General features: G+C 45.8%; 1 protein-coding gene across 7 annotated transcripts in view; it reads right to left on the bottom strand.

Moving 5' to 3' along the window:
* AP3B2 (adaptor related protein complex 3 subunit beta 2) overlaps positions 1-14959 on the bottom strand; it is a 405963-nt gene that overhangs the window by 180037 nt on the left and 210967 nt on the right. For all 7 annotated transcript variants that reach the window (XM_085644011.1, XM_085644012.1, XM_085644009.1 and 4 more), the window contains exon 10: positions 9587-9641. In XM_085644011.1, coding sequence (XP_085500137.1) covers positions 9587-9641 — 55 coding nt within the window. The remainder of the gene's footprint in view (positions 1-9586; positions 9642-14959) is intronic.

Consider the following 14959-nt stretch of genomic DNA (forward strand, 5'->3'; position numbering starts at 1 on the left):
AAGAGGTCTATCTGAGGATGCCCCCACTGTTGGAAGAATGGTTGAAGAACTTGCGGATGCAGTTCCCATTCGTGTAGTTGTTGCGTTTGTCTGCTGAGCAGATCTGCCATGGTGTTTTGTACGCCTGGAACGTGTTGTGCCAGGAGAAAGATGTTTTGGGGAATTGCCCATCTCCATATGCTCTGGGCTAAGCGGGAGAGCTGGGGAGAGTGTGTCCCCCCCTGTTTTTGGATATAATACATTGCAGTCATGTTGTCTGTGCGAATGAGGACTGCTTTGCCCGAAATCTGTTTTTGGAAAGCTTTTAGGGCTAGAAAGATCGCCAAGAGCTCCAGATGGTTGATGTGGAGCAATTTTTGCTGTGGCTCCATAGACCTTGCATTGTGAGGTGTAGGAGGTGCGCTCCCCAGCCGGAGAGCGATGCGTCCGCTGTTAGAATCACCTGAGGAACCGGGTCCAGGAACGGCCGCCCTTTTGAAAGGTTTGTGGTGTTCCACCACTGCAGAGAGTGATGTGTGCGGCCGTCCACCAACACCAGATCCGTCAGCTGACCCTGGGCCTGGTTCCACTGTTGTGCTAGGCACTCTTGAAGTGGACGCATGTGTAGTCTTGCATGGGGCACTATAAAGATGCAAGACGCCATCATTCCTATGAGCTTCATGAACACTCTTGCTGGAAGAGAGTGTTGGGGAAGGAATGTTTTGCGTAAGGCTTGAATGCTTGTGATTCTGGCTGTGTTTGGATAGGCAATACCTTTGGAGGTGTCTATAGTGGCCCCGAGGTATTGCTTTGTGTGAGATGGTATGAGGTGGGACTTTTGGTAGTTCACCGTGAAGCCTAGCTGGTGGAGCAGTTGGATGGTGCTGTTTGTATGCTGCACGCATTGATGGTAAGACGCGGCTTTTATCAGCCAGTCGTCTAAGTAAGGGAAGACGTGAATGTGTTGACGTCTGAGGTGTGCTGCTACTACCGCTAGGCATTTGGTAAACACCCGTGGTGCGGTGGTGACCCCGAAGGGGAGAACCGTGAATTGGTAATGTTGCCCGTCCACCACGAACCTGAGGTATTTCCTGTGAGAGGGGTGTATTGGAATGTGAAAGTATGCGTCTTTCAGATCCAATGTTGTGAGAAAGTCTCCCTGACAGAGGAGCGGGAGGACTTGTTGTAGGGTGACCATATGGAAATGGTCTGAATGTATGTAGGCATTTAGAGGCCGGAGGTCCAGAATGGGCCTGAGGGTCCCGTCTTTCTTTGGTATTAGGAAATATAGGGAGTAAACCCCTAGATTTTGCTGATTGATGGGGACCTGCTCTATAGCGTGTTTTTGGAGGAGGGAGAGTACCTCCTGTTTGAGCAGTGTGGAATGTTCTTGAGACATTGGGCGGTGCCTTGGTGGGATATTGGGTGGGGTAGATGTTAGCTCGAGACAGTACCCTGACCGAATGATTTGGGTCACCCATTTGTCCGATGTTATGGACTCCCATGCGTGGATAAAGTTTTGTAGTCTGCCCCCGACCGGAGTGGAATGGTTTGGGGGGAGCGGAGGGAAGTCATTGTGTGGGCGGGGTGGCAGAACGGGTGTTGTTAGTTTTGCCCCTGCCCTTATTGTTGTTGCCTCTGTAACCACCCCTTTGGTTGCCCTTTGAAAAGGTATTTTGAGGAGGGGATTTGTAGGAGGTAGAGGTGTTATCGGTGGAGAAGCCTCTGCCTGTGCCACGAAAGGAGGAGCGTCGAAAGGAACGTTTAGACGCTTGTGTTTGGAGTGCCCCCATAGACTTTGCTGTGTCTGTGTCCTTTTTCATCTTTTCCAACGCTTCGTCTACCTTGGGCCCAAAGAGCGTTTGTTGGTCAAAGGGGTGATTGAGTATGGACGCCTGGACTTCAGGCTTAAACCCTGAGATCCTGAGCCAGGCATGGCGACGAAGCAGGACACTGGTATTTATGGCTCTAGAAGCAGTGTCGGCTGCATCGAGGGCACACTTAATGGAGGTGTTTGTAATGAGTTTACCCTCCTGTATTAGCTCATGAGCCCTACGCTTGTGTTTCTCGGCAGGCGAGGGAGTAACCGGAGTCTCTTTGGTTTTGGGCGCGGGGGTGGGAGGGGGCACAGTACTCACGGCCCGCTGCGCCGGTGTGATGTCCTCCACGTCGGAGTCGTCGGCCTCGGAAGCGCTGACGACGTCTTCTTCCTGCTCGGTGTGTGTTTGCCCCGAAGCTTCGGCGCCGTCTCCGAAGATGTCCGGTGGAGCTGCAGACGATGAGTGTGCCATGGTGCGTCGAGCTTTTCGATCCCGGATGGTTTTCTTCGATCGAAAAGACTTACAGGCGGGGCAGTCTCTGGCCTCGTGTTCTGGAGAGAGGCAAAGATTACACACCTGATGGAGGTCGGTGTGGGGAAATTTAGACCCACATTTTGGGCACTTTTTGAACGGAGTCCTTTCCATCGGCCGGGACCGGAGTCGAGGAGGGCCCGAAGGCCGGTGCCGATGTACGGGATGGAGAAAAGTGCCGCTTCGAGAGATGAAGATAATGATGAAGAAACTCGAAGAAACGAGGATTTTCCGTCGAGGCTGGAACCGTAGAAGTTCGAAGCCGGAGCACGAAGTATCACATCCGAGCCCGATGGCGGAAAAAAACAATCTGAGGATGGAGCCGAAGCCCATGCGCAGTACGGACCGAAGGAGGAGTCACCAAACTCGTGACTTCCAAAGACTGTCCAAGAAGAAAAACAAACTGCAAACATACGGGCCCAACACCAGATGGTGATCTATGCTAAGTGTACAATCTGCAGCTCATATGCCTCGAACACTCAGTTTCCTAAACAGCCCCTAAGCCCCCCCAAGCCAACAGCCTAGTAGACTCAGCCACAACCTGGGATCGTCTTTCTAGTCTGTCAGCTGAGAAAGAGATTACGGAAATAGGAAATAGGTGAATTGTTGCAGGGCCTACTCAGCCTCACATTCTCTTGTCTGGGTTACTACCTCTGGGCAGTTGAGCTATCCCAACAGTGACAGGACCCATTTTAAACTGAACCAGATCTGTTTCATCCTTTCTCCTTTCCTTTGGGGTTAGTGGTATCTACCTCTGCTAACCTTATTTTAGCCATGGCAACCCCCAGCTTACTTAAAGAGGTTAAGCAGAACGGAAGTAACCCCACAATGACCAACAGGGCTAGGGGGCCTAACTTGCTATTTGAAATGGGGTCAGACAGCCAGACCAAGGACAGTGCAGCCATAAAGGCTGTCAGCAGCCACAACCACACCTTTAGCTCTCCATTGACAGGTGGATGGGCTAACAATTAGGTATGTTTGGGTTCAGGGGCGCCTGCTGCTGTTTTGGAGTGTGGGGGGAGGGGGGTTACTACATCTAGTTGCAAACACCCTTCTTCCACTCTCTCTTCTGTTAGCTGAGGGGCCACAACCTCCGCCTGCACAAGACATTTTCTGGGGGCAGGTAGAGCTTCCCCAGTACCAACTTTGGAGTCCTTCCTCACTGAAGCAGAATCTCTTTGGCACACTGGAACTTTTTCTAAAAGTTCCTCACCTTTCCTACGCTTCTTCCTCTTTCCGTACCTGTGGGGCCTACTTATACTAGCTGTAGATGCAGCACCTATAAAATCCTTGGGAGAGGACTGGCACTGGACAACTACCTCTTTTGGGCTCAGACCAACCTCTGGGAGGTCATTTTCAATGAGACAATCAAGGGGGAGGTTTGGACTGACTACCACCCTCGGCCAACTAAGGGATCCAGACATCTGGAAAGGCACCAATGCCACAGGCCTTACAGTACTCTCACGCTGGACAACCCTTACTCTAATAGTCTCTCCTGGTAAATACTGGTCTGGGGATACCAACCTGTCATGCACAATGGTGTGACTGGCACAAGTATCCCTTAGGGCAGTGATTGAGATTTGAATTACCTGGATGTGATGGAAGTGTCTGCTTCCCTTTTGAATCACCAACTCACATTCTGGCCCTATATCCCAGTTAAAAGCTAAAAGGATTTCCTCATCAGAGGAAACATCATCCCAGGTTACACTGACAACCCCAGTGCCTACCTTTCTCTTGGGACAAGCTGAGTCCCCTCTGTAGTGCCCAACCTGCAGACAATCAAAGCAGGGCCTAAGTCCATTACTTTTTCAAGCTTAGGGTCCCCACTACTCTGGTTACCACCAGAGGTGCAGTGGGATGTACCACCCTCTTTTCTAGGGGCCTGTGTACATGAAGGAACTCCTTTGGAGGACTAACCACCTCCTTCTTTTCCCTTCTGTGGAACTAAACCCTCTTTCTTAGGATATTACCCCATGCTTTTTAGGAATCATAGTCCTAAACCATTCATCAGCTTTCTTAGCCAGTCTCTAGGACTAGAAAGTGATGTATCTACTAGATGCTGATGTAACTTTTCTGATGTATAGTTTGCTAAAATGTGCTTTTTCATAACCACATTGTAGAGCCCTTCATAGTCCTGCACCTTGTGACCTTTTAAACAGCCACCTAGTGTCTTCACTTGAGAAGCCAACAAAATCAACCCAGGTCTGACTCGAGGTTTTGTGAGTCTCCCTGAACTTAATCTTGTACTCTTCAGTGGTGAGCACTGTCCCCTGTAAGGTGTGCATTTGCGCCCCTATGCTACCCGAGCGCGCAGTGTCCAGTATGAAGCGTGCACACCCTGCAAGAGATCGTGCAGGTAAGTGTCCCTTTTACAGCCTATTGGGTTAATGAGGGGCATGCTTTTAGCAGCAAGTGGCTCCTGTACTTGCTGCCTTCCTTTTGTTAATAGAGCGCAGCTGCGACTTCATGCGGGCAGAAAAGAAAGCCTAGCATTGCCCATTCAGGGATCGTAAACAGAGGCTGATTTTTACTTGGACGGCATGGGTAATTCCAGGAGTTGAAAAGCTTCAGCTGAAATCTTATTCAGGGAGCCTCCTGAGCTGTGAAACCGAAGGAGGGGCAGACAGCTAAACAACACTTCTTGGCAGCTGACGTGTAAAGAAAGAAGTGTTAAAGAAATGTAAATGTGCACAAATACTCAATCTGCAAATGTAAAGGGCTCCTGGAGCTCGGTGTTGACTTTAACTGATGAAATCACTTGAAGCTTTCTGCTGACACACATTTATTCATTTTGAGAGTTATTGTAAGGGAGCTACCCGCTAGGATGTGAAGCGTGTGCTTTAAAAAGACAGTATAAAAAAAACTGCACTAAGTATAGCCTGCAATAAAAAAAAAAATTAAATCTATATTTTGGAAACACTTTTCATTGTAAACCTTTTTGCGCATTTTGTAGCCGCCTATCTTATTCTGTGTGTAAGACAAGTTTAAAATAATGTCTTGCATGTTCACAGTGCTTTCTGTCAGACTGGGACCTTGTAGCACTAAACGTACAGAAGTCACCATTCTCCAATGCATCAACCAAGATTTGGTGCGGTGCATTAACTAATAGAGCTTTCATAGTGTGCGATAGTGTATTTCCCACTGATTAACATATTATTTTTCATTTAAGCTGTGCGCTATTTTATATGTAGTTACTTGAAGTTAAAAGACTGTAAAACGGTACAGAATATTTTGTTTTTTAGCCACACCCACACTCGCCTTGCCCTGCCACCTTGCACACAGCATCATAGTTCCCATACATTTTTTAATGCACTTCAACTGGTTGTATGAGAGAGGCATGCATGGCTCAACCACCCGTGCCTCTACCACGCAGCCCAAACCTCTAATGCATTTTAACCATGCATTCCTTTACCACAAATTTTCTTGGTAAAGGCATGAATGGTAAAGCGGTATGCATAGCTAAGTTCGCCACTACTCCGACCCTCCTCCCCCTGCCGTAAGTTACATACCATCTACCTGCCCCCCCCGTCCTGAGTCATATATATTTGATATGATATTTATCACTGCACCGACATGCTGGGTTGGGTTCTTGGCACACATAGCCTTGGCAGCAGTGCACAGAGACCTTACACTGCCCAGCACAGAGAGTACAAATTAGAGGGAACTTTGGTGGTGAGTTCTAAACACTCAATCAGGGTATCCTTCATGAGGTCATAAGATCAGCATCTACCTCATTACGTATCAGGAGTCTATCCCTGCACTTTCCCGAGAATAGCTCCTAGAGTGGAGAGCCCCTGTATTTCTGGTGTAATCTTCTCATTCTACAGGCCTTCTCAAAGGCTGTGAATTACTTGGTTAGATCATCACTCTCAACATATTTGGGGACAATCCCTTTGCAAATTGTAGTGTAAAAAAAAGTTACCTCTCTCTCCCTATTTGTGATTTTGCTACCACCAGAAATGGGCCCTAGGCCAATCTCAGACCTTTTGTTTTCAATGGCCAAGATTTTGTCCTCATGGGTTACTCTTCTTGCTAGTTTTTGAAGATGAGGGTCTTTATCTTCTACTTCTTCTGGAGTACTGTTAGAAGTACTCCCAGTAGGGGTACCATCAGTAGGGGTGTCTGAGGAATCATCATCATCCTAGCTAACAGCTCCATCCCCTGTAGAGCTTTCTCCCATGGCCAAGGCTTGGCAAGCAACTTCTGGAGATGTGCTTTAATGGGTTTAGGCCTCATGGCAATGTCACAAGATTTACAGAGGTTCTTAAGTTGTCCTAACTTAAGGTTTTTGTACGGGGCCAGGATGAGCTCCTCGCAAGTACCCTCTAGATCAGACATGTTTTTTTTTAAAACAGTTGGGACCTGTTTAGAAATTTAACCCAAAAAATTCTAATGAACTTTAAGGCCTAACTGACAAGTAACAGTTTACATTTCTAAAATAATTGAACTGGGGAACTTAACACAAGGCCCTAACAGTTCCATTAGAAATTTGGAGAAAACAAATTGAAAACTATTTTGGACAATTGAAGTCAATTGTGTATTCTTTAGTTGAATCACAACACTGACAGAGTGGTACAGCAAATGCAAAGCTTTGTATCCCGCCGCGGAACCACCAATGTAGGAAGCTGGCTCTCGAAACAGTGCACCAAAATGAGGCACACTGTGCAGAGAGTCCAGGCAACCCTAACTGGTTTACACAGGTTGTATTAAAAATAATCACAAATGCTTTCTTTTGTGGTGGTGTGGGTGAGCAGCTTAGGCTTATCAGAGGATAGTGTTACACATTTATTGCACACAAAGAGTAGTAAATGAGACACACACTAAATAAAGAAATCCAACACCAATTTATAGATATAACACAGATTTGATATGAAATTAGACACCAAGATCATTGTAATCGAGTAAGTACTTTTTGAGTAATCAGCTTTTAAGTCACAATAAAATACACATACTGTGGATTCAAGCTGTAATGTTATCCACTTAGCAATGACTAACAGGACTGTTATCCTGGACTTAAGGTGAGTATGGGGCAAGGCCCAAGGTAGCACCAACAAGTCACCTTGGGAGGTACTGGGTGTCCGGATGCAGAGGTGGGATTCAGCATCGGGGGCACGGGGGGGGGGCAGTCCGGCTGAACCCAAAAGGGGGCTCAGGGCTTGAGGGTCTTGGGCACACAGGGACACCATCGGTCCACTCGAACTTGGGCTGGGTGGCTCATGTGCAGTGGTGTTTTGTCCGGCAGGGTCGCGCTGCCGAAGACTCTTGCAGGTCATGGCCTCTGCAGAAAGAGTCTACAGGCGGTGACTGGAGGACCTGTCTGGACACACCTCTAGGATAGGCAGCCTGAAGTGAACATGAAAGAAAGGATACCACATCTTGAGTGTGATGGAATTAGGAACTCTGCGAAAGAGTGATGCCGACTTCCCACAGGAAGTGGTCATCTAGGGGTGTTGAAACCCCAGTAGTAAGTAGCCCATGGGCTACCCTTTACTCCCCTTAACACCCCTAAATTAAGTATATAGGTTGCCCCTGACACCAGAAAATCAGATTTGACTACTGGAAACTGAGGAAACCCCCCTTCACAACTTACAAAGCGTGCTGGGAGGCTGTGGCCATGAGTGTTGTGAGATGTTCAGGGTTATGTATTTAGGCACTGACTCAGTTCCTGTATAACAGTCTAAGATGGCACCCACAGTCACTGACGGTCAGGTGACCTGGTTACGTTCCTCTTCTGTCCGCCACCACGCTAAAGCAGATGGGTGTGGCGGCCAGTGTTTGGGTTACTCAGAAGCGAACACGCCGAGTCCAGCGGTGAGTACCAGATCGATTTCTAAATTTAAAGATCTGGTCATCAAAGGGGTTGTGAGGTCTGACCTCTTGAGATATGAGGGCTGGCCATGGCCGGCAATATGGGTTATTTGGCATTTTGAGAAAAGAACTGGTGACAATACCACGCTTTAAATTAGGGGGCGCTCTTGAAGTAGGCACAATATTTTCCCCTGCCGTTAAACACAATAACCCTATTTTCCACTGGTGAAAGTATGGAAAGGGTACTTGGTCTTCTTCTTCTGCCTCAAGTGGGGGTGGGTATGAATGGAGAGGATGTGCGTGGGCACAGTAAACAAGGTGCTTTTTTGACAATATGATAGATTTCCTCAAGTAAAGTCATGAAAAATGAATGTGAAGAACACTGAAATGGGTGGTGTAAATGTATTACTAAATGGTTGGATGCATGTAGAGGCCCTCATGAACAGGAAAGATCTTTGGGGACGATATTTTGATGAACATTGATTTCTAAAGTGTGAATGTTTTTACCTATTGGCAACTAAGTGTTGGTCCCTACATTTGTTTCCTGCCTGGGGTCTGCTGGTAGGGCTCCCCCTGGTAGCTGCATGGTAACCATACCATAAACGATAGATAAAACCCCAGGGCGGTTCACTATTGAAAAATCTTATGCAATTGTCTTATGCATTCTCTATGCTGTGTGTTGTCCCCTTTTATTTCTTTTAATCTACAGGTCTGGTACACATCTAAGATTGAAGTAGGTCCCTGTGACCTGATGAATTTGCCAGAAAGTGATTTGGCAATGAAATATGTAGGCTATTCTACTTAAAATAGTCTAAAGACATGATATGGCTTTTAATTATGAGTGTGGGCAATATAAATTAAAGACATATGTAAAGTGCTTTTCTGCAACTCATTTTTAATTTTTTTGAGGAAGAGTTCTCCTACCTTTTGCGGGTACTCCTAGGGAGTTTTTTTTAGATGTACACCATATACAAAGAGTAGGTTTTATGTTAAGCTCATACAAGATACTTCCAAAAATCTCTATTATAGTAAAGTGCTGATGATGAAAGAGTGAACAATTTGGCAAGACCATGCCAATTGCTCCCTGCTGGTTGCTTACGTAAGGCACTTTCTATAGTCACACATTTTTTTCCTCATTTATGTAGGATTCACCACGATTCACCTGACCTGTTTTATCATTTTGTTAAAAATACAAATAATAGGTGGTTAAGAGGTATGTATTAGAACCTCTTCCACTTGAAATTTAGTAGTTGGGGACCCAAGAAGCAATGACTTGATATGGGGTGTGCGACAAGGGCTTTTTTGTGTGGCACTATATAGTCAGCTTCCTACAATCAGTAAGTGTGTAGCTTGCATGGATAGGACCAAACTTTCCACATCTGTTAAGAGGTTGCTTTTCTAAAACAGAAGACTCAAACATGTTGTTAATGCGAAGGCAAAACACTCACCCGTCTCTTAATGGACATTGTCGCCACATTTTGAAGAACAACAAACTGCACTTCACTGCATGGTATGAGGGAGACAAAGAAGATAAGGTTAGCAAGTTCCACCCTGCTTTCACATCCAGTAGATATCTCAACACGAATGTCATAACCCAGGAAATAGCCAATCAGCAGACTGTGCTCAGAACTCGCCTCATCATTTACAAACACAAGGTCTACGTCTTAGCAGCTTCTGGGTTAAAGGCATCCCAGATGCTATTTTTAATCTCCTGGCCAGTATAGGAAGCTGTCTCTTTATATGCTATACCAAAATGCTGTATATCATGCAAATAGTCCAGGTATTCCTTTACTATCAATTCCACTGTGTTCTTCTGGGGTGTAGTGTGGTCGAGCAGCCTTATTAGAGACGAGTGTTAGACATGAGCAAATACACACAATAGTCAATAAGTGATGTACACGACTTAATAAGGAGATTCCCACCAATTTATAAAAATAACATGCAACTTTATATAGGTTCAGGCACCAGAATCAAAACTATCCGGTAAGTACATTTTCCAAGAGAATTACTTTTACGTTTATAAAATTGAGAGCGCATTTTTTAGAAACTGCAATGTTTTCCTATGGAAGGAAAAACAAGTACAGCATTCAGGTAGAGTACAGCGAATTACGAGATCAAGCTCCTAGACTTAAAGCAGCACAAGCAGGTCACCTCCAGCGGCACTAGGGCGGCGGGGTGCAGTGGTGCAATATATAATTGGGTTGCCAATGTTAGTCAACAGGGATCGTTCTGTGGGAAAAGAGGCTGCAGATTTAAACTGGGAGGCCAGTTTGGCTGAACCAAACAGACGGTTCAAGTCCTGCAATGCTAGGGAATGTAGGGACACTGTTGGGACTCTTCTCCTCAGGCCGGGTGCAGAGGATTTTTCAGGTGTCAGTTTTCTTCATCCGGGTGCACTTGCGATTGAGGGGCTCAGCACACAGAGGCTGCAGGTGGCGTCGGGGAGTTCATGAAGAGTGAAACTAAAGTGGACTCTGTCTCTTGAGGGCTTGGTGACCACGCTGAAACCATTGGCCCACTTTAGCTTGGGCTGGGGGGCTCGGGTACAGTGGTGCTTGGCAGAGTCGGGTTTTGGCAGTTCCGGGGTCCTCACGGTTGTTCTTGGGTGCCTGCTGGATATAGGCGAGCAGCTCGACTGCTCCATGGGAGTCCTTGAATCTTTATTGAAGGCAGGCAGTTCTCCCAGGCTTTAAAGGCACAATAGTTTGCAAAATGAAACAACTTTGGTGCAATTTGACAGGGAACAGCAGACAGGGCTGGTGCTAAGTCAGTTGTTCTTCATCAGTCGTTGATTTCGCGTCTCTTCAGTGGTCAGCGGAATCTGCTTTTATGATCCAGGGGCTACCATAAATACTGATTTTTGGAGTATTAGGGGAGTGCAGGGTAGTAGCCAATAGACACCAACCCCTGGGGTCACTACGCCTCATCTGACCACTGCTTGTGGGAAGTGGGCATAACCCTGTCCCAGAGTTCCTAAGTTTTCCATCACCGAGATGGGTAACTTTGAAAAGTCGCCTCCACTTCAGGTAGCTCACCTTAGGGGTGGTACTAGCCTGAGGGTGGACACACCTATATGAATAGCTAATTTTCTCGTCTATCCAGGTGTCAAAGGGCTCTGGACAAATGGGCTTGGCTTCCTCTCCGGTGATGGAAGTAAGATTTGCATACCAAAGGTGGTGGGCTCTTTGATGCTCCCCTGCCTTGGAATGCTAATCGGCAGGTCATCCTGTGGGAGGGGTTGAAATACCCTAGGCCCGAGCAGGGTTTGTTTCTGAACTACTGAGAGAAAAGGCCATCACCCTTGGGGGGTTGAAACTGGTATCTGGTGGCAGTCTGGCGAAGATCAGTCAGTCAGCACACCAGTAGTTAGTAGTTTTTTAGGGGGCACCTCTAAGGTGCTCTCTGTGTGCATGTATTAATAAATGCAACACTAGCATTAGTGTGGGTTTATTAATCCCGATTTTCAGTGAAGCCATCATGTAGATGGGGAAACTCGTTTTTACCAATGTCCAGCACAGGGGCATATCTGCTGATGTGTTCACACGTGTAATATAGTGCACCCTGCCTTAGGGCTGTAAGGCCTGCTGTAGGGGTTTTTACTTGTACTGCATGCAGTATCTGTGAGCATGTCAAACAAGGATGTTTGAAGAAAATGTGTAGATTGTGCACTCCTAATAATTTGTACTGGTTATGGCACTTGGGGGACAAATGGAGCTATCAGTGTGCTACGCTTTCTGGGTGAACATTGTTTATTGCCAAAAAGTACACATATAAATAAATTGTGAATCACTGTTTGAAATAAATGTGATTTATAGGTTTAAATCACCCATATATTGTTTGAAATTGGTGCACGCCTTGCCCAAGTTGCTTTTTGAAACTTGGCCTTGTTTCATACACAAGGATGTGTGCCATGTTGTGTTTATATTTTTGTCTGCACCAAGACACACAGCCTGTAGTGGCAGTCTGTATGTGTTGAATGAGGGATCATTTAGGGTGGCACAATTCGTGCTGCAACCCTTAAGGACCCTCTTTAGCCTCCTTGCCCCTAAGTACCAGGGGTACCACTTACTAGGGACTTACAGGGAGTGCCAAAGGTATTGGCAATAGGTGTACAATTGCACAGTTTTAGGAAAGAGATCTGGCACTGGGAAACTGGTTAGCAGGAACCCAGTGCACTTCCAGTCAAAATCACATCCAATACCAGGCAAAAAGTGGGGGTGACCATGTTAAAAAGGGGGTCTTTCCTACAGCCAGAAACTGCGACACCGATCAATGTTCAATTTTTATCACATGGTGCTTTTCAACCACCTGACTAGCGTCATGACTTTTGCCTGACAGGTGATTAGCTTACAATATAGTCCCTCTCCTCTCCCACTGGTTGTGGAGTACGCAATCACAAATGTAGTGCTACAAGAAGGCAGAAGGACAACTGATGGAAATGTTTAAACGGTAAACATTTTTCATCTAAGATCTGTAAAGAGTTTCTTTGTAAAGAGACAGCAGGCCAGGTAATTGGTGAATGTTGCGGTGATCAAACACCCAGTATTATAACCTAACATACTGTGGAAAATACAAGAAACTAAGGGTGATAATCCTGTAGCAGCCGGTTATATCCCACTGGTAGATAAAGTGAATATTAACCACCCAAATCTGTAGCCATCACTCAGAGTGTTGTTCTACCTAGGCATTGTTAGGCATTACCTCTGTAAACACAACCAAGGGCTGCATTTAATGTGATATGTATTTCATCAAAGGAGCAGGCAGAGAAAGAACTGCTCAGTCTATTTTCTTAAGAACCATAAAGCTATATTTTAAACTATTATGTTTAGCAGCTTCAACATGGCCACCATGTTCCAAATGTTTTACTACCAAGTTCAAGCTATTAGGCTGTCAGACGTATTGTCAGTAAAAGTGCAAAATATTGCTGTGACTTCACCAGTCTGCAAAGCATTTTAGAGATGAGTCACAAATGGTAATGCTATTCAACTATATATTTCTGTCCTCAGCGTGTTGAAAGACAGAGTTCAACCATGGCGGAATTTGAAGCACAGACCCCCTTAATGGTAAGGCATTGTTTTTATGCATTTGGGATGCCCCTTCAGATTGACCTCTATCAGGAAAAGGATGTTTTTAACAAAATATCAGTAACCAGTTAGTTTGGCTGCCTTGGAATTGTGATTGGTATTAAAACCATCACTTACAGAAATCCATTGCAGTGTGCTTAGGAGGGGACACTATATTTTTTGAGGAGGGTCCCTTAATCAAAGGCCTCTAGCCCTCCTCAGTGCATGAGGTAAAGAACAGTTCCACATAAAGGACTTCGTTTTGATTGCTGTTGGCCACCATTATAAAGGTCTACCTTGTTATTAATAACAATTTCATTATTAATAGTTATATTACTTTGCATCATTACACTGCAGTTTCTGTGGTATGAATAAAATCGCTTTTGAGGTATTCTATGTACTCTCTGCCAAAGCGGACAGTGTGTACCACTCCTCTTTTAATGCACCCTACGTATCCTCTGATGAATCTCCTCAAACAAGGTAGATCACTTTCCTACCCCCTGGGCTAGTTCTGTGTTATGACATTAACCTTAAACCACATTCAGAGACATATCTAACATTAGCATTAGTGCATCGGCAACAGGTCGTAGGGGTGTGGGAGTCTACCAGCACTCCAAATATGACTAACCTTTAGTACCCAACAAAGGGTGGGGCATATTTTCCTTGCTTGCATTACGGTCCAAGGTATCACTGGTATGCAACTGTACAACATGTAAAGAGGGAGCGGCATGTGTGCAGAGTTGTGACTCCATATCCCGGGCCTGCTTTCTCACTTATGTTGCTTTTTAAGACTTGGGAAACGTTGCATGTACACAACATGCTAAATATCAAAGCTTTCAAGAACTCCATTTGCAACCTGAGACTGAATAATATGGGGCACCTAAGAGGTGCCTGGAGTGAATACTGCCCATACATTTTTTAATGACTTTTTTGTGGTTAATTGGATTCTTTATGTAGTGATAGATCGAGAATAACTCGGCCAACACTATGCAGGTCGTTTCAAAGGTAGTATGGCACCAGTGATTGAAGGACTTCTGTCACCGAACTATGAATTACCATCTGTAGGGTTATGTCAAAAAGGAATCATTTTTATATGAACATAGTGTATTACTTGCTGGTAATAGTTTAGTTTGTTCATTTTTTGCCATCAGAAATCTTAGTGTGGATGCCTGACTAAGCCAAAGGCACGAGTTCCACATTCTACCTTTTATTTCTCGCCTTCATCTTCTAAGTCCATAGATGAAGGTGGGCATGCAGTTACAACTTGTCATTTTTGGTCAGCCTCTTGCTTCTTGAATTCCAGTTCGGGCTGGACTGTTCCCATGGGGCACAGGGTCAAGACTGATTTGCATATGGCTGGGTTCAAACTGGAATGGCATGGTGAGCAAAAAAACGATGGATTTAGGCCCAGATCTCTGTACTGGGGTGAATGTATGACATTGTTCTGCATTCTGTCCATCAATTGTTGTTTTTGCATTTGTCACCCCGAGTGGGAAGGGTATGCTCAGACGTGAGTCCCGTGCTCTCCATGCCACTGGAATCAAGCTATCCTGGCTGACGAGGGCTGAAAGCCCGAAACCGGTCCTAGGATGCTTGTTTCCAGTCCAGGGAGGACCTGGCTTGGCAGTTCGGGCTGGACTGTTCCCATGGGGCACAGGGTCAAGACTGATTTGCATATGGCTGGGTTCAAACTGGAATGGCATGGTGAGCAAAAAACGATGGATTTAGGCCCAGATCTCTGTACTGGGGTGAATGTAT

The sequence above is a fragment of the Triturus cristatus genome, chromosome 3_1, assembly GCF_964204655.1.
Source record: "Triturus cristatus chromosome 3_1, aTriCri1.1, whole genome shotgun sequence".
Taxonomy (NCBI): Eukaryota; Metazoa; Chordata; class Amphibia; order Caudata; family Salamandridae; genus Triturus; species Triturus cristatus.